This window comes from Calcarisporiella thermophila (genome assembly GCF_041956535.1).
Source record: "Calcarisporiella thermophila strain CBS 279.70 unplaced genomic scaffold VTP21scaffold_15, whole genome shotgun sequence".
NCBI lineage: Eukaryota > Fungi > Calcarisporiellomycota > Calcarisporiellomycetes > Calcarisporiellales > Calcarisporiellaceae > Calcarisporiella > Calcarisporiella thermophila.
In genome coordinates this window covers 1-16,695 of record NW_027192205.1, presented here as the reverse complement: position 1 = coordinate 16,695, position 16,695 = coordinate 1, and the positions used below count along the sequence as shown (strand labels likewise).

The following is a 16,695-nucleotide window of genomic DNA, read 5'->3' as shown; positions in this document are numbered from 1 at the left end:
AAATAGATGCCTCAACAAAGAGCTGGCAAGCAGCGCTATCCACGCCAGTTTTAAGTTCATGTATTATCTCATACAAAGATTCGATCTTTAGAAAAGGTTATAGACTGTGTACTACCCAAAGTAGTCGGGCGCAGATGCGGTGATTGTAGCTATGCGTGACTCTCTCGCTATACGCCAATATGCCCTGGCCGGGCTTTAGCTAATGCTAATTGTTAGTTTGGATTGATTAAAAGGGAATATTATTTTGTGGGGGAAACATGCCGAATGGTTATTGGAATTCACGTTACACGCAATTCCTCCCCGCAAAGCTAAGTAAATTTAACTGCTTGTGCTCCCGAAAGTCTCCACCATTCTCATTTTCTCACATGGAACTGAGAGAAGAGATAGCATAAACACTTAAAAAATAGACAATATTAGTGCTACTGTCAAATGGAATTACTGCCCAAGAACTCTTTTGGGGAAAATGTTCAACCGAAACCCTATGACCAGCGTTTTCTATTTTTCCGATCAGTTTCAAAAGACAAAGGGTGAAGAATTTATAGCGGTCGCGCAGGCTGGAATGCCTTTGCGTTAAGGAGCCAAAATTCTGTCATTAATGTGTTATTTCAGCACACGGAGCTACTGTTTCTAGTTGAACTGCCCAAACATTTTGGAATTAATCTAGTTAGCATATGAAAATATTATAGAGTAACTGAGAATGCACTGGGAAGTTGTATTGCTTTAAACCCTAGAGCTATTTTAACCTAGCCTTATCGTCTAATTTAAGTACCATATAACGCATTGAGCCGAGATATCTCCCGAGACTACTATAACCGGTAGCCTTCCTTTTGTAAGCTAGTATTTCGAAATTTTGACGAAAATATATAAATTAAGCGTTGTCATATGATACAATGGATAAAAAATGGCGCACACTAAAGCCTTCCAAAATTCGTCTTTCATCGTGAAGAAAAGAGCAAATTCTATTACAATTCATGAGAAATAATATCAGTGGATTATGAATTAATCGCATCCTCTCGTTTTATACTCTTTCAAGCAATTATCTTGGAAAGATCAATTTTATAACGGATAGATTATTCCAACTAGTGTGTTGACACTACTTGATTAAAGAGCTGTTTTCAAAACCCACTTGATTTTGCTTGACGAATTTTTGTAGCCAATAATATTAACGGTATAATGGGAATACGAATTCTTGCTACAAGCTTTACCTTCAAGGACCGCATTGAGGAAGAGCACAGAGCAGTTTTGAATTGGAGCTTTGTCAAACCATGATTTTTTTTGGCAATTAATCGAATGATTGTTTGCTCAGGGTGTCTCATTGATCAATAAATTCCAGTTGCACAGATCTAATCACTATTTTGGATTTTGGTTTTCTCCACACGATATGTTGGCTTTTACTATCAACTCATATCCTCTTGCACTCGCAAGAGAACTAATGCGCATTACTGTCCCTAAGTTATGTAAGAATGGACTATTATTTATATGCAATAAGCTTTGAATGCTTATTTAGATTCACAGTCATGATCACTCAATTTAACATTTTTATGTCATGCACTATAATGTATATTCCTAAAAGCTTGACTCTATACATTTTGAACTTGGCCTTATTACTTTCAGAAAAAAATAGAGAAAAAAATGGTAGAGTAAATAATTCGACTACTTCTGCGGATAGAATAATGCAGGAGTACACAAATAGGTTAATTGATGCAATTGGTGAGATATCCTGCTATGTGATGTTATCAAGATTTCGGATGGTAATAATAAATGTAAATATTTCTGGAATTTGTGTTCGTATTCGTTCTGATGGGAACTTATTCATGTTCCGAATATACTCTTTAATTTGCGATGGTGTTTAAAATTGGGCCGCTGTTGTGGAGTGCACACGAATAATCCAATAATGTCAATTGCTCCGCTAGTCCTGAGAAAACTCTGAAAGCAAGATCCACACTTACATGTTACCAATTCGTGTTTGCATCTCTGAGGATCGAAAAAGATCATCTGATCACTTATTGTCGAGACTCGGTAGGTTGCTAAAGTCCGTAGCTAGCTATTTTTCACTATTCCGTGATTTTGTTAAGACCATTGCAGTGAACGAATCTATGGGAATTTTCCATAACCTCAATTCCAACGAGGATGAATGTTGGAGAGAGTGAATGGTCCCTCCTCTCTTTCGCACTGTCAATTCAGTTTTACTCTAAAATTTGGTCTAGCAAAGACGTTGTGAATTGGCTTGACATATTTGCGTTAAAAAATAACTTAATGGAGTGAAGAGGTATTAAGAAAATTTAACACAAGAGTTTAGTACATTATTGGCTCTAGCTTCACAATTCGTTCTCTCAATGACAGTCTTAATAATTAAATACGAAACTTGAGTAAGGATAAAGAAGTGAACTGGATTTAATCTTGATGTGATTGGTATAGAATTAGTATCACCCTCAAGACACAAAGTTAAATACCATAAACCAGTGAAGAGTGATGGGCATTGCATGAAGACCATTGGGTGTAATCATCTTAGCTGTCATGCATGAAACACATGGTACTAAAATATAAATACTGAGCCACCTAACTATGGTGATATTTTGTTAAAGAGTGTTATTTATCCGATGTTTAGTATTATCTCTTGTTGAAATGTTTGAACGAGCACGGGATTCCCAGGCAATGTAACATTTATTGGTGAAAATACCATTTAAATCATAACGATCAATCTGATTTCCGTTAATTCCCGTTGCATATCAGTAATATTGAAACGATTTCGGGGAATGTTAAATAGTTCACGCTGTATAATAATTTTTTGTTCTCTGAACTTCATAATCCACCCTTTACACTTGATTTAATATGCTAGTAAAAGTAAACTTACTATCTATGCTTAAAGTGGGAGATATATAGGACCATTGCGAAAAGTAATTGCATACATAAAAAAATAAAATATGTTGCCTGTTTAACTATACATATATTTCTGCAAATCCTTACAATGCGTATTCTACATGGAATTTGTGAATGCATAGTTTTCTAATGTCGTAAAAGCACGATATAAATTTAAACCTTGAGATTCTTAATTAGAATGATCAGCTTGACTCATATCAACCCGAGTGGCTTGCGTTTACTAATGAGTCAATTCGGAAGTATCATTGACCTTTAAGCATTGGTTGGCAGATGAGATTTGTACAGAGCGGAATTTCTTCCGAAAATAAGGAAGTATATTAAAAGACAGTCTTCTGCAATTAAAAAGGACTTAAAACATGATATCGAATATTACCCCCGAACTAGTGCGGAAAAGCGCAATTAGCGTCGCCATAATTCTGGGTATTGCCGCAATTCGAGCAATATCTGGCATTATAATCCCACCTCGCTCTTTAAGGGGCATACCAAAAGTCCCTCTGTTACCCTTTCTGAATGCGCTAGTACGAGCGGAATCCTTTGAAAATTTTAACAAGAAATTGATAATGCCCGTTCTTGAAAAGAGGGGCATGGCATGCGTAAGTTTGGAATCATTGGAGGTTTAAATAACAGCAAACCCTCAGCTGAAAGCTCCTTTTCGATAGATATGGTTCGCTGGTAGGTGGGGGATTTTCTTGAGTGATCCATCGTATGTCAAGATATTCATGTCTCGCACAGGTATACCTTCATCATGAAACAATTCGTCCATAGCAATACTTCAATCATTCTCTGTTAGATTCTATTCCCAAAGTGAACGCTTTGAGTCAGGGGAAATTCATCTTCGATTTCTTTGGTGAAGAGAATGTGGCAGTGAGCAACGGGGAGGTAATTATCAATAAATCTCTATTATATATCAAATTAATGGATATTGATATTTTGATATATATTTAGGAATGGAGACGCCACAGAAAGGCAATTCGTTTATTATCGCTTTCATTGAAATTACCCCCAAATTACCTGAACATGCTTCATCTTAATTACAGGTTCTTAATCTTGCGTTCCGGCACACCATTCCCACGGAACCTTTTGGAGAATGCACACATGAGCTTTTTAAATATATAGATCAAGCCATTCTACATGCAGAAACTGTCGACATACCTATACTCATGCGCAGGCTTACTTTAGATGCCCTCGGAAAGACACTATTTAGGTTCAACTTCAATGCTCTCAGAAACCCAGAAAACGAATATTGTAAATATTATGAAGGCACATTTGGCGGATTAGCAAACCCAGTTCGTATACTTTTTCCAAGCGCAGATTCAATAATAAGTCTTTTCGAAAAGCATGCCGTTCAATCCCTTGCCGGTTTGAACAGAGTAATCGGATCAGCGTTTAAATCGTCATGCTCTGATTTAGTACTTACTATTTTGCTTCAAATTTAGGTTGTATTTGATATCATTGAGAAAAGAAAGAAGGAAATTCAGGATGGACTCTATAAGAATGAGAACATTCAGCATAAAGACATGCTTACGATGATGATAGAGGCGGAATCACACGATGATAAGAATAGATGGACCACAGCAGATATAAAGGTAATTATCTATTTCATTATGGTTGCTATGAAATATAATTCTAAATGTCAACATTGCCCATGACAGAATAATCTGATGGTGTTTTTCCTCGCTGGTCATGACACAACCCAGGCGTAAATATAATCATTTTAAAATATATCTAACTTTGACAGCATATTAACAATTTTCATCAGTTCACTTTCAGTTGCAATTTATTACCTAGCTCTCTTCCCTGAAATCCAAAAACTTGCTCGACAAGAGGTTGATCACATTTTTTCTGATTCAGATCCTATGCAGATACCTAGTGTCGATAATTGCCGAAAAATGAAATATATTGATTTCATTATCAAAGAGGTACGTGCGACTTTATTCATCATATTTTAAAAGAAATTTATGCAAAATCCTATACCAAAGTCGCTCCGTATGCATCCTCCAGCCCCTAATATTGGACCTAGAGTTGTAGAAGAACCGGTCGAACTTGATGGAGTTACTATTCCTAAGGGCACATATCTGTTTGCGGACATATATTCTTTGCAACATTCCTCAAAATATTGGAAGGATCCGGAAAAGTTTTGGCCAGAGAGATTCTACCCTGAGAATAACCCACCTAAAGATGCCTGGCTAGCTTTTGGAGGTGGCTCGCGCATTTGCGTAAGTCTACTCATTCTCAGCGTATAAGTAGATTTTGATAGTTTATAATCGGAAGTACAGTTAGGCATGCAATTTTCGCTTACAGAGCAGCGAGTAGTACTTTCTATGCTATGTGAGTACCTATTATTGTCAATCTGAGTTGTTATTTTTTTATTGTAATATCTTATACGCTGAAAACCACAGTACGAAATTACACTTGGAAATTGCCTGAGAATTCATCCCATGCAAAAGGCCTGCAGGTGAATGGTTTATTCGGCGTTTTGCGTCTCGAAGATGTCTTGATACAATTTGAGAAGCGTACTTGAAATACATTAAGTCAACTATGTCTATCTTTTCTAATTGTTTTTTGATATATTGGTGTTAATGCGATTATCTGTAAAAGTAAAGATTTTTTGAATTATAATAATTTTATTCAGAACATTATTACTACCATTTTCAAATATCTGAAAGCATTGATGAATAACTACATTAACTTATTCGATATAGAAGCATTTTCCATCCTTGGGATCATGTGTATTTTATTTATTACGAAAGTGAGATTTACATAGTGGTGAATCACATACAACTCAATAACGTAGCAATCTTGTCTAACGATTACCCTTATTCCCAGTTGGCTATAATACAGGCCTTTCATTTAAGCATACTACAGTATTAAATATACCTTCGTGATTGAATTAATGCTTTATAATAAAAACATACCTATAGTAAAGTATAATTAATTTCTTTAAAAAATGAATAAACTACTGAGATATAAGTGTTAAATATCACTCATATATGGTGACAATTTTATGGCGGTAATGTATTCCTAATAATCAAAGCTTAATACCCATTCATTCATTCCAGAAAGGTATCCATTTTTTCGTCCCGGATATATACATATGATGTATTTATTTTGCAGGGTGGGTATAGTAAGACTGCCTACGATATTTGACTAAATTACCATATGGCAAGAGCAGCACTCGTTTCGTTTTAAAAATTCTGGCTACTCTGGAGTTATGTCAGTGTTTATTTTCATTCATTTTCTTAGGGCAGTTTAAGATAGTAAAATCAACAACTCTAAAATTTGTGACTACACTTTGATCCTCTGATGTGTAGTAATCAATTACTAATTTTTTACTTAATGATTTCGTCATCGCACGTGTTGGTAAAGTAACAAATTTGTTAAATTATCGCGTTATCCAACTAAAGGCGAATCCAAGTTATTTATTTGTAAAGTATCAAAATCCGGGAAACTATATTTCCCTCAGGTAGTAAAATATTTTTCCATGATATCCAAATCTGAGAAAATAGAGCAATGACAGGGTTTGACAAGAGCTTATTAATTCAAAATAATCCGGTGAATGTGCTAGGCTTAGTTCTAAATTGACTTTCAAATGCCGTGAAATTTTTACTAAAAGCGTGAAAGTCAAAAGAGGTTAAAGAATGACGTGTAAATGCCAAAATCAAACTAGAAATTTGTTGTGCAATTTTGTGAAAACACACATCGTCAAAGATGAATAATCCACTTCTAACATAAACATATAAATTATTAACGTCAATCCTCTCTAAATATAAATTCTTTAATATTTGGAGCTTTTTATATCGACTCGAAAACTCGAGATCTAGAAATCCATTAGATAGATTCGCTCACTTAACTTTAAGCAAGATTCTATATATCACACGAAACATAAATCATTAAAAAATCTTTCTGTTAAATTATATTCTTGTATATTATTGATATGAGTAAACATTGGAACGAAGATGCGAAAGAACTCGGAAAAATGTCGGATAGCTCCACTGCCACTATTGTTGAATCGGAAGAAGAGATAAATGTAGAAAACAATGTGGAGATGTTTTATGAGCTTGAACGCCGCATCACACATGAATTAACTAGCCAAGATCGAGATCGAGATCCAAAATTTTTCAATGGCGATATCGAGAAAGGAGATAAAACAAACGAGTTTGATTTGAGAGATTATTTTGAATCTGGTGTCCGCGCTTCTGATGAACATGGAATACGGCGTCAGAAGATGGGAGTTGTTTTCAGGAACTTAACAGTGGTTGGCCGAGGAGCTGACGCTTCCAATATTTTGACCAATTTAACGCCCTTCGTTGAGCTTGTAAAGCTTTTCAACCCTTTCAATTGGTGAGCATAAGCATAAAAATCTAAAACCATCTTATATAAACCTAATTATAAATCTGTTTAATAGGTTTAAAGCTAATAATGGAACGGTTTTTGATATCTTGCACAATGTCACAGGTTATTGTCCCGATGGAGAGATGCTTTTGGTGCTAGGTCGACCAGGGGCAGGTTGTACCAGTTTTTTGCGTGCCATTGCAAATATTAGGAAAGATTTCTTAGATGTAAAGGGTGATATACACTATGGAGGTATCCCGTCAGAGGATTTCGGCGATTATCTGGGCGAAGCCATTTATTGTATGGAGGAGGATTCTCATTATCCTGTATTGACGGTCAACCAAACTCTCGATTTTGCTTTGAGAATGAAAACTCCAGAGAAAAGATTGCCAGGGGTTAGCAGAAAATTATTTCGCAACGAGTTTAAGGACACCTTGTTACGAATGTTTGGACTTAGCCGGCAGGCCAACACTGTAAGTATTTTATGATATATCTCTTGACAAGTTTCAAAGTCACTGCAAATCAATGCTAACTTACGATATACTTGAAAAAAGATTGTAGGCAATGAGTTTATTCGCGGACTTTCTGGTGGTGAACGTAAGTTTTAACCCTAAAACTTATTATCAAAACAATCTGATTTGTATTGGATATTAGGCAAGCGCTTAACCATTTCTGAAGCCATGGTTGCACGCAGCGCAATTACTACATGGGATTGCCCAACTAGGGGTTTGGATTCTGCCAGTGCTCTAGATTATGTCAAATCTTTGCGCATTCAATGTGATACTCTCAACAAAACTACTATCGCCACAATCTATCAGGCATCTGACAGCATTTACGAGCTTTTTGATAAGGTATTAATTCTATATCTTGGACGATGCATTTTTTTTGGGCCTCGTTCTCGGGCCAAAGCATATTTTGAAGAAATGGGATTCAAATGTGAGCCAAGGAAAAGTAAATATTTTTGTTGGAAATATTCGCATGGTCATAGTAGTATTAAATTCTATATGAATTTTTAGGCACTCCTGATTTCTTGACTGGTATTACGAATCCAAACGAGCGTGTTGTCCGCGAAGGATTTGAAGGAAAGACACCCAATACGCCTGAAGAATTTGAGTCGTACTTTTTAAGCTCAATGGACTATCAGGTCATGCTTAATGATATTGCCAATTATGAGAAAAAGATTGAGAATGAGGTGACTTGTTTGATAGTTTCATAACCATTGTATGGATAATTGTTATTTACTTTGAAAATTGTAGCAACCTGCAACTGAATTTAAGCAATATGTCAAGGATATCAAACAGAAAGGAGTTCCGAGTAATAGCGTTTATTCAGCTAACTTCTACGAGCAATGCATTGCATTAACAATTCGACAATTCCAACTTATCTGGGGTGACAAGACTGCTCTATATCAACGTTATTTAAATGTATTAGCAATTTCCTGTATATATGGCTCTGTATTCTACAAGATGGCCTTGGATAGCACAGGTGTTTTTCAAAGAGGAGGCGCTATCCTTGGATCTCTGATTTTCAACAGTTTTGTAAGTAACCTAATCTATTGAAACTACAAGTTATGAAAAACAATTTGCTGATTTTTATACACATTAGCTTGCACAAGCGGAATTGCCCAATGTCATCTTTGGTCGCATGACACTTCAAAAACATAAGTCTTATGCAATGTACCACCCTTCTGCATTTCACGTTGCCAGAGGTATTTAGTTGTCAAAATATGTATTAAATGTTATTAGTAAACTTATTCCCATATCATCTGCACAGTTATTACCGATATACCTATTGTTTTGCTTCAAACTATTCTAGCAACCATCATATTATATTTCATGTACGGCTTGGATCTCGATGCAGGAAAGTTTTTCATCTTTCTATTCATCAACTTCTTATCAACTCTCGCTATGACGGAAATATTCAGGTAAATACTTTAGTAACTTTGATTGGCTGAATTATTAAATTTACTCTATCCTAATTAGGTTTCTTGGAAACATAAGCCCATCTATCTATGTCTCGCAGCAGCTCTTTGGTATATTGTTGGTTACCATTATTGCTTATAGTGGATTTTCAGCTCCATATAACAAACTTCATCCTTGGGTGAGTAAAAATCAAACACTACAGATTTGTTAATATATTATTTTTTTGGCTAATTGACACTAATTTCTCTTTCTACTAACTTAATGCTTTAGTTTATTTGGATATTCTGGATTAATCCATTTGCTTATGCTTTTAAAGCATTGTTAACGAATGAAATGCGAGGTCTGATATTTCAATGCGATTCAATTAAAGGATTAGCTCCGAGTGGTCCTGGATACAATGATAAAACCCATCAAGTCTGCACACTAGCAGGTTCAAAGGTAAACGTAGAATCTATATTTATTGGAATATAAGAAGCTTAATATTTATCGCAATAATCTCACATATATTTCGAATTATAGGGTGGAGAATTTTTTGTCACTGGAGACGACTTCCTTGATGCGGCTTACGGTTATAAGACTTCCCAGATGAACATCGACATAATAGCGGTTTTACTCTTTTGGCTACTATTCGTCGTGCTAAATTGTATCGCAATGGAAAAGATTCAATGGATACATGGTGGTTTCGTACGAAAAGTATATAAAAAGGGGAAGGCGCCTACCCTTAACGGGGAGCAAGAGCTTAAGCGCTTACAAGCGAGCCAGGAAGCATACAATGCCATTAGCAATAACTTTTCGAAGGTGGCTGGGATTTTCAAGTGGAGAAATATTAATTACACAGTGCCTGTAAACAAGGGAACTCTTAAATTACTTGATGATGTTGAGGGTTGGATTAAACCTGGAGAAATGACTGCACTAATGGGATCATCTGGAGCTGGAAAAACGACATTATTGGATGTGTTGGCTAAACGAAAGACCATTGGGATAATACAGGGTGATATTTTGCTGAACGGCAATGTACCTGGCATTGACTTTGAGCGCATTACTGGTTATGTTGAACAGTCGGATGTTCACAACCCTGCAGTAAGAATTCATATTAGAATTAGTAATCAATATTATTACTGACTCACTAACTTTGATTTTAGCTTACTGTTAGAGAAGCCCTTCGGTTTTCGGCCAAGATGCGACAGGATGCAAATATTCCCTTGGCAGAAAAATATGAATACGTAGAAAACATATTAAAGATGATGGAGATGGAACATCTGGGAGATGCGTTAATTGGAAGTCTAGAAACTGGTGTGGGCATATCTGTTGAAGAACGCAAGCGCCTCACCATAGGTATGGAGCTCGTGTCCAAGCCAACCATCTTATTCTTGGACGAGCCAACCTCTGGCCTTGATGCACAATCGTCCTATAATATCATCAAATTTATCCGCAAGCTCGCGGACGCGGGAATGGCGATCATCTGCACCATTCATCAACCATCTTCTATTCTTTTTGAGCACTTTGATCGTCTTCTTCTTCTTGCTCGCGGCGGCAAAACTGCTTATTTTGGCGATATTGGGGTTAACTCGCGTATAATGCTCGACTATTTCGAGCGTAATGGAGGACGTATCTGTGATCAGCATGAAAATTCTGCTGAGTATATTCTCGAAGTGATAGGCGCTGGTGCATCTGGAAAAGTCTCACAAGACTGGACTGAAGTGTGGAAAAATTCCCCTGAACGCTCTGCTGTGTTAGAAGAAATGGGCCAACTCACGATTAGCCCACAAACTGTTTCAAATGGTAACACGTTTTTCGTATTGGGATATCGTAGCTACTAAGTAGAACTAATTTTGAATCATTTAAATTTACCTGTATTATAACAATTAGCTTCGGAGATCCGAGAATTTGCTACTAGCACTTGGGTTCAAATCTGGGAGGTCTATAAACGGATGAATCTTTGCTGGTGGAGAGATCCATATTACAAGTTAGTTTATATTTTTCCTATTAGTATTGGTATCGTAATGATAACATTTCCCTCATTTTTATAGCATTGGTCGCATTGGCCAGACGTGTTTCATTGGACTTCTTAATGGATTTACTTTTTGGAAACTACGGCCAACTACGAGCGACCTGCAAATGTATTCATTTGTTGCTTTCCAGAACTTGATAATAGGTAGGAAATGGTTGCATTATTTATCAGCAATAATAGAGGAAAATATCTCATCAAATTTACATGTCAAATTTTCAGGAGTTACACTTGTATTCGCAGTTCAACCTCAGTTTTTGATGCAACGACAGTATTTCCATCGAGATTACGCGTCAAAATATTATGGATTTTTACCATTCGCAGTCGCTTTTGTTCTTGTGGAAATACCGTACTTGTTGGTTGCCGCAGCAGCAGCGATATTACCTTTGTGGTGGTCAGCAGGCGTAGACAGCACTGCAGTTAATGGGATTTATTCCTATTTGATACTAGTGGTGCTTCTACTTGTATCACTTACATGCGGAATGGCAGTTGCGTAAGTAATCTCTCTAGGCAACTTGGGTTGTATTAAATATTAATCGTTTTAACACTGTGAAATATCTTATTAATCGCGACAGATCAATGTGCCAGACATTAAATCAGATCAATATTGTCACTCCATTTGTGAACTTTTTCCTTTACCTGTTTGCCGGATTTCTCACTCCTCCCGCGGTCCTAGTGTATTTTTGGAGGGTAAGTTGTAATTCATTTATATCCTTTTCTTAAAGTAAAATTGATACGAATATATATTTCTCAATAGGCCTGGATGTATCCACTTGACCCCTTCCACTACTTCCTTGAGGGAGCAGTTACAGCAATCCTTGAGCCTGTAAAAATTGATTGCGTTGAAGAAGACTTTTTCACGTTTACACCACCCCCTGGCCAAACTTGTATTCAATATGCTGGCGCATGGCTAAATCAAACAACTGGTTATTTGAAAGATAATAATGCAATGGATTTGTGTAAATATTGTCAGTACAGGTCTGTTTTAATTAACAATTCTTTGCATTTAGATTATTCCCAGTTTATAAATTAACAACTTCATGTTTACCTTCTTACCTGTAGTAATGGTGCTCAATATTACGCTCAGTTTGAGTGGTCCGCAGATAATCAATGGCGGGATTTCGGCATTTTATGGGCATATTGGGTATTCAACGTGTTGATATTCACATTCTTCGTTTGGGTCATGAGAAAACCAAGACGCTGAGTATTAGAAACATTTTATTGATAGCATATTATATTATGAAGCTGTTGATAAAAACCCGGAGAATAATTCCCTGTTATACTCAATGTTTAAGCAAAATTACATACATAAAAAAATACAAATAGATTTAAAACCAAATGCTGTGGAGGGTTCGCCTCTTTTCAGCGTCATTGGTAAGCTGTGTACGAATATCATCTGGAAATCTTACAACTATTATATAATATATCAGTGAATAAATTGCTGTAATAAATCGAATAAATAAGTAATAAGGAATATCGTAAAATAAGGGAAAACAGAATAGAACATCGGGACGCATCGCAAGCCCAATGCGACTTAGACTTTGGGATTGAAATGCTAAATAAAACACCTCAGCTGCCCAACCGACCACAATAGAGTCCACATAAAAGACGAGTAGACTCTTCAATGATTCCACCGATCTTATTCGTAGAAAAGATACTAATATCCCAACAATCTGAGAGTATTCTCTTAGAGTGGAGATAACTTTCCATAGGCATACCAATCTAACAAACCATTTAGGTTTGTACCCAAAACCACCCGATGCAAAAATCACCTTCACCCATTTGTAAATAAACATGTGGCCAGCTGGATCCCACGAACGAAGACGCTGATTCAAAAAAGAATGCTCCTGACAACGGCAAGGGGTCGGATTAAGCTTTCGTTTTAGAGGATTTGGCAAAACATCATACCAATGAATGAAGCAATAAGGGACGATAGTGGGTACCACGCAATCCCTAACGTAACCGATCCTTGTGGCCATATCTACGCCCAGCTTTTTTCCTTTTCTCCCGGATAATTTATGGACTATGTGTCCCATTTCCAAATCTTCACCATTGAAGATGGTACAATGGCGTTCCATCACGGCCATTAATGCTGTCAATTGCCAAGTTGAGATTGCGCCCGATGCAAAAAGTTGTGTTCCAAATATATCATAAGTATATCTACCAACGTTTCCGCTAAGGTATTCACAATCTTGGAGCTTAGCCATCAGAGTGATATTATTATTCTCTGCAGTTAGTGGATATGCCAGGGCGACCTTTGACGGATCCTCGAATTGTTTCTCTATCGATTTTGATGGCCAGTACTCAGGAATGATTACATCATCATCAATGGTAGTAATAATATCGATTTTTGAAGTCCCAAGCATCCACTGTTGATATAAATAATAAACAGCGGCGTACTGTGCAATACTTTTATTGCCGTAAGAAATATGAGATACATTGATGTCACCCGAATAGTCCATGGTATCCCCACCATAGTACTCATCAGAGAGTTTTGCACAAATGGCATCTGTCATTGCCACTTCTTCATGCGAAGAACCGTTGTCTGCCACAAAAACTTGATAAGGCCGGACATGCTTGAGCAGCGCTTTTATTGTGTTATCTAATTTATTAGTGCTGTTGTGAGCAACTATGATAAAGGCATGGCGGTCAGAGGCCTTTTCAGTCTCAGGTTGCGGCAAGGGATCCCACCTTGCTAATATTCCAAATATTGAGTTAAGAACAATACCGAATGACAAGCTGGCGTAGATGTAATAATAGAGGATAGGGTCTACTTGAAAATTACTATTCGCTCTCCAGTAATCACAGAGATTCCACACAGAGACAAGAAACGATAATGGGGCCATATCCCTTCTCCTAGACAGAAATGAAATTATACCGGTGACTATAAGCGGAATTCCACATCCGATAATAATGGAAAAGATAATTGTGAAAGCAGACGATTTATGGGAGTAGCCATGCTGAAAAAAACGTAACCGAAATACATAATTTCCAAGGGGGTACACCATTCCTGCATAAAAACCACTAACAGAAAGGACAATCAAAGCAAAAGCCATGAAATATGAATGTGAATTCAACATAAAATCCATTTTTCAAAAAATAAATAAATAAGTACAAAAAGATTATTGATAAACGAACAGAGGAAATAAGATTAAATATTAAGGTAATTTCTCAAGCCTAGTAAATGCAACTCTAAATTTCAACGCCAAGATGTCTCAGTTTCTCCAATTTTATTGTGACTTGCATATGCTCAAAATAATGGCGTTATGCTAACAAAATCACATGTGTGCAAAATAATTTATTAATTATGCGCCGATCCTTTCGTTCATATGTGTCAAGAATAATGTAGATGTTAAATTTTTTTAATTATATTATTTCCACCTATTAAATAGAGGCTATTGGTATTATGTATAATTTTCGAGTCCAATTCACATCGTTTTTGTTTCTCCTTTTAGTGGCAAATGTGGCTTGCACTACCTCATTTTTTGATTCGATTTCAAAACAACCCAGCTCACTGGTATATGAACAATGCCATAATGCTACGACAACTATATATAGGTGTGATTTTTCTGACTTTCCAACTTTTTCACCCGCATGAATTTTACAAACTTTTGAAATCTTCACTATGCCTACACACGCCAAACTTTCTTATGTTCTGGTCACGGGAGGAGCTGGATATATTGGTTCACAAACCGTTATCGAACTACTTTCTAAAAATTATCAAGTTATCGTAATCGACGATTTAAAAAACTCTTGTATCGAGTCAATGAACAGGGTTGCCCAAATAACAGGAAAGCGTCCCCTATTCCGTCAAATTTCTCTGTTAGATAAGAAGGCACTTTACAACCTCTTCGAAAAGTTCAATATATGGGCTGTCATCCACTTTGCTGGCCTCAAAGCTGTCAATGAGTCATTTGATGAACCATTGAGATATTACGAAAACAACGTTGTCGGCTCATGTAATTTGCTTCTGGCAATGAGGCGAGAGGGTTGCCGAAATTTAGTATTCTCGTCCTCTGCAACTGTTTACGGAAATCTCGATGAAGAAGAGATTTCAGAGAATCATTTTTTACATCCGATTAGCCCTTATGGTAGAACGAAGTTGATGGTAGAGCTTATCATTGACGATATCTGTCAAAGCGATCCAACCATGAATGCCATTATACTTCGATATTTTAATCCAATCGGAGCTCACCCTTCAGGTATAATCGGAGAAAATCCTCTAGGTCCCCCCAATAATCTACTGCCATGTATTACTCAATCCCTGGTGAAGTCTAAGCAGCTTAATGTATTTGGGACAGATTATCCTACCAAGGATGGGACTGCAGTGAGAGATTATATTCACGTAGTTGATCTAGCATTGGGACATCTTGCTGCTTTGGAAAAACTTCGTGTTGAAAAGACAGGATGCGTAGTATACAATATGGGCAATGGAAGAGGCTATTCTGTGCTTGAAGTTATCGCCTGCGTTGATAAAGTAAGCGGAAAAAGAATAGAGTGGAAAGGAATAGATCGTAGGCCTGGGGATGCCTCCAAAATGATTGCGGACCCAACGAAGGCTTACTCTGAGTTAAATTGGAAACCAATCCATGATCTCAATGACATGTGTAGTTCGGCTTGGAATTGGCAGAAACAAAATCATAAAGGGCTCGTATCAACACTTACATTTTGTAATTGAAAAGTGTCTTCACAAAGAAATCATTGAAATATACATTAATACAAATTGAACTATCTATGTATTGATGGATATAATTATTATGTTATTATATATTATATAAGTTATTCTGGTTTTGAAATTTGTGGGGATATTGATAATACTATATATAACCAAAACTTCTATTGCAATAACTTCTATAAATATATAAATTTGGCTAGAGTGACGGCTTAAACAAAATAGACTGCCAACGCAAATATTTAGTCGGATATTGGGGAGAATATTTATATAATAAAAACTGTAATTATATCCATAAAAACTTATTATATTTAAAAGGACACATTTTAATTAACTTCGATCAATTGATTATTAAAAATAAATAAAACACAAAATAAAATAAAATGGAATAAACAGGGGATAAAAGAATGATTGGAATTAATGTAAAATATATCTCGGAATATCATAAGAAATTTAAATATTTTATAATTTGAGAGATACTAGAAATAAAGTGAGATTTATTTATAACTCTGCGCTTAATGAGAGAAGTATGATATATATCATATATATCGCGCATAAAGTAATACTGTATATTAAATATTGAATATTTGTAAAGGAAAAGCACAAAAAAAGAAAAAAAGATTATTTTCTAAACACATTAAAAAATGTAATAATTAATACGAAAAAAGTTCCACATTATTGCATCCAAATGATAGGAGTATTAAAATTATTTATTGATAATAAAATGCGGAATTACTAGATTAAACTAGGGGAGTGGAGTATTAGATTATGTAGGGCGGCTTGGATTGTGACGAGGGGAGGCTTGGTGGAGTTGAGCGAATTTGCGCAAAGTACGAGGGGGACACTTTTCACACCTGAACGCGTCAAGGGGGGGGGGGGGG

At 36.3% G+C, this 16,695-nt stretch overlaps 4 protein-coding genes across 4 annotated transcripts; 3 read left to right on the top strand and 1 right to left on the bottom strand.

Annotated features, from left to right (window-relative positions):
- Positions 1-3,236: 3,236 nt before the first annotated feature.
- VTP21DRAFT_2592 (uncharacterized protein) lies at positions 3,237-5,123 on the top strand (the record flags this gene model as incomplete). The annotated part of the gene is made up of 9 exons (XM_069392801.1): positions 3,237-3,473; positions 3,540-3,612; positions 3,671-3,759; positions 3,826-3,846; positions 3,918-4,250; positions 4,317-4,466; positions 4,533-4,579; positions 4,640-4,799; positions 4,860-5,123. 9 exons carry the CDS (start codon positions 3,237-3,239, stop codon positions 5,121-5,123), a joined length of 1,374 nt encoding a protein of 457 aa, XP_069249840.1.
- Positions 5,124-6,814: 1,691 nt separating this feature from the next.
- Positions 6,815-12,346, top strand: VTP21DRAFT_2591 (uncharacterized protein; the record flags this gene model as incomplete). Its single annotated transcript, XM_069392800.1, has 18 exons — positions 6,815-7,221; positions 7,286-7,685; positions 7,767-7,809; positions 7,867-8,163; positions 8,229-8,404; positions 8,469-8,750; positions 8,818-8,920; positions 9,028-9,136; positions 9,195-9,312; positions 9,405-9,572; positions 9,654-10,214; positions 10,277-10,943; positions 11,004-11,100; positions 11,165-11,289; positions 11,365-11,635; positions 11,718-11,832; positions 11,900-12,120; positions 12,205-12,346. 18 exons carry the CDS (start codon positions 6,815-6,817, stop codon positions 12,344-12,346), a joined length of 4,302 nt encoding a protein of 1,433 aa, XP_069249839.1.
- A 365-nt stretch (positions 12,347-12,711) lies between these two features.
- Positions 12,712-13,988, bottom strand: VTP21DRAFT_2590 (uncharacterized protein; the record flags this gene model as incomplete). Its single annotated transcript, XM_069392799.1, has 3 exons — positions 12,712-12,799; positions 12,874-13,837; positions 13,928-13,988. 3 exons carry the CDS (start codon positions 13,986-13,988, stop codon positions 12,712-12,714), a joined length of 1,113 nt encoding a protein of 370 aa, XP_069249838.1.
- Positions 13,989-14,767: 779 nt separating this feature from the next.
- Positions 14,768-15,820, top strand: VTP21DRAFT_2589 (uncharacterized protein; the record flags this gene model as incomplete). Its single annotated transcript, XM_069392797.1, has 1 exon — positions 14,768-15,820. The coding sequence occupies one exon, from the start codon at positions 14,768-14,770 to the stop codon at positions 15,818-15,820; it is 1,053 nt and encodes a 350-aa protein (XP_069249837.1).
- Between the last annotated feature and the right edge of the window lie 875 nt (positions 15,821-16,695).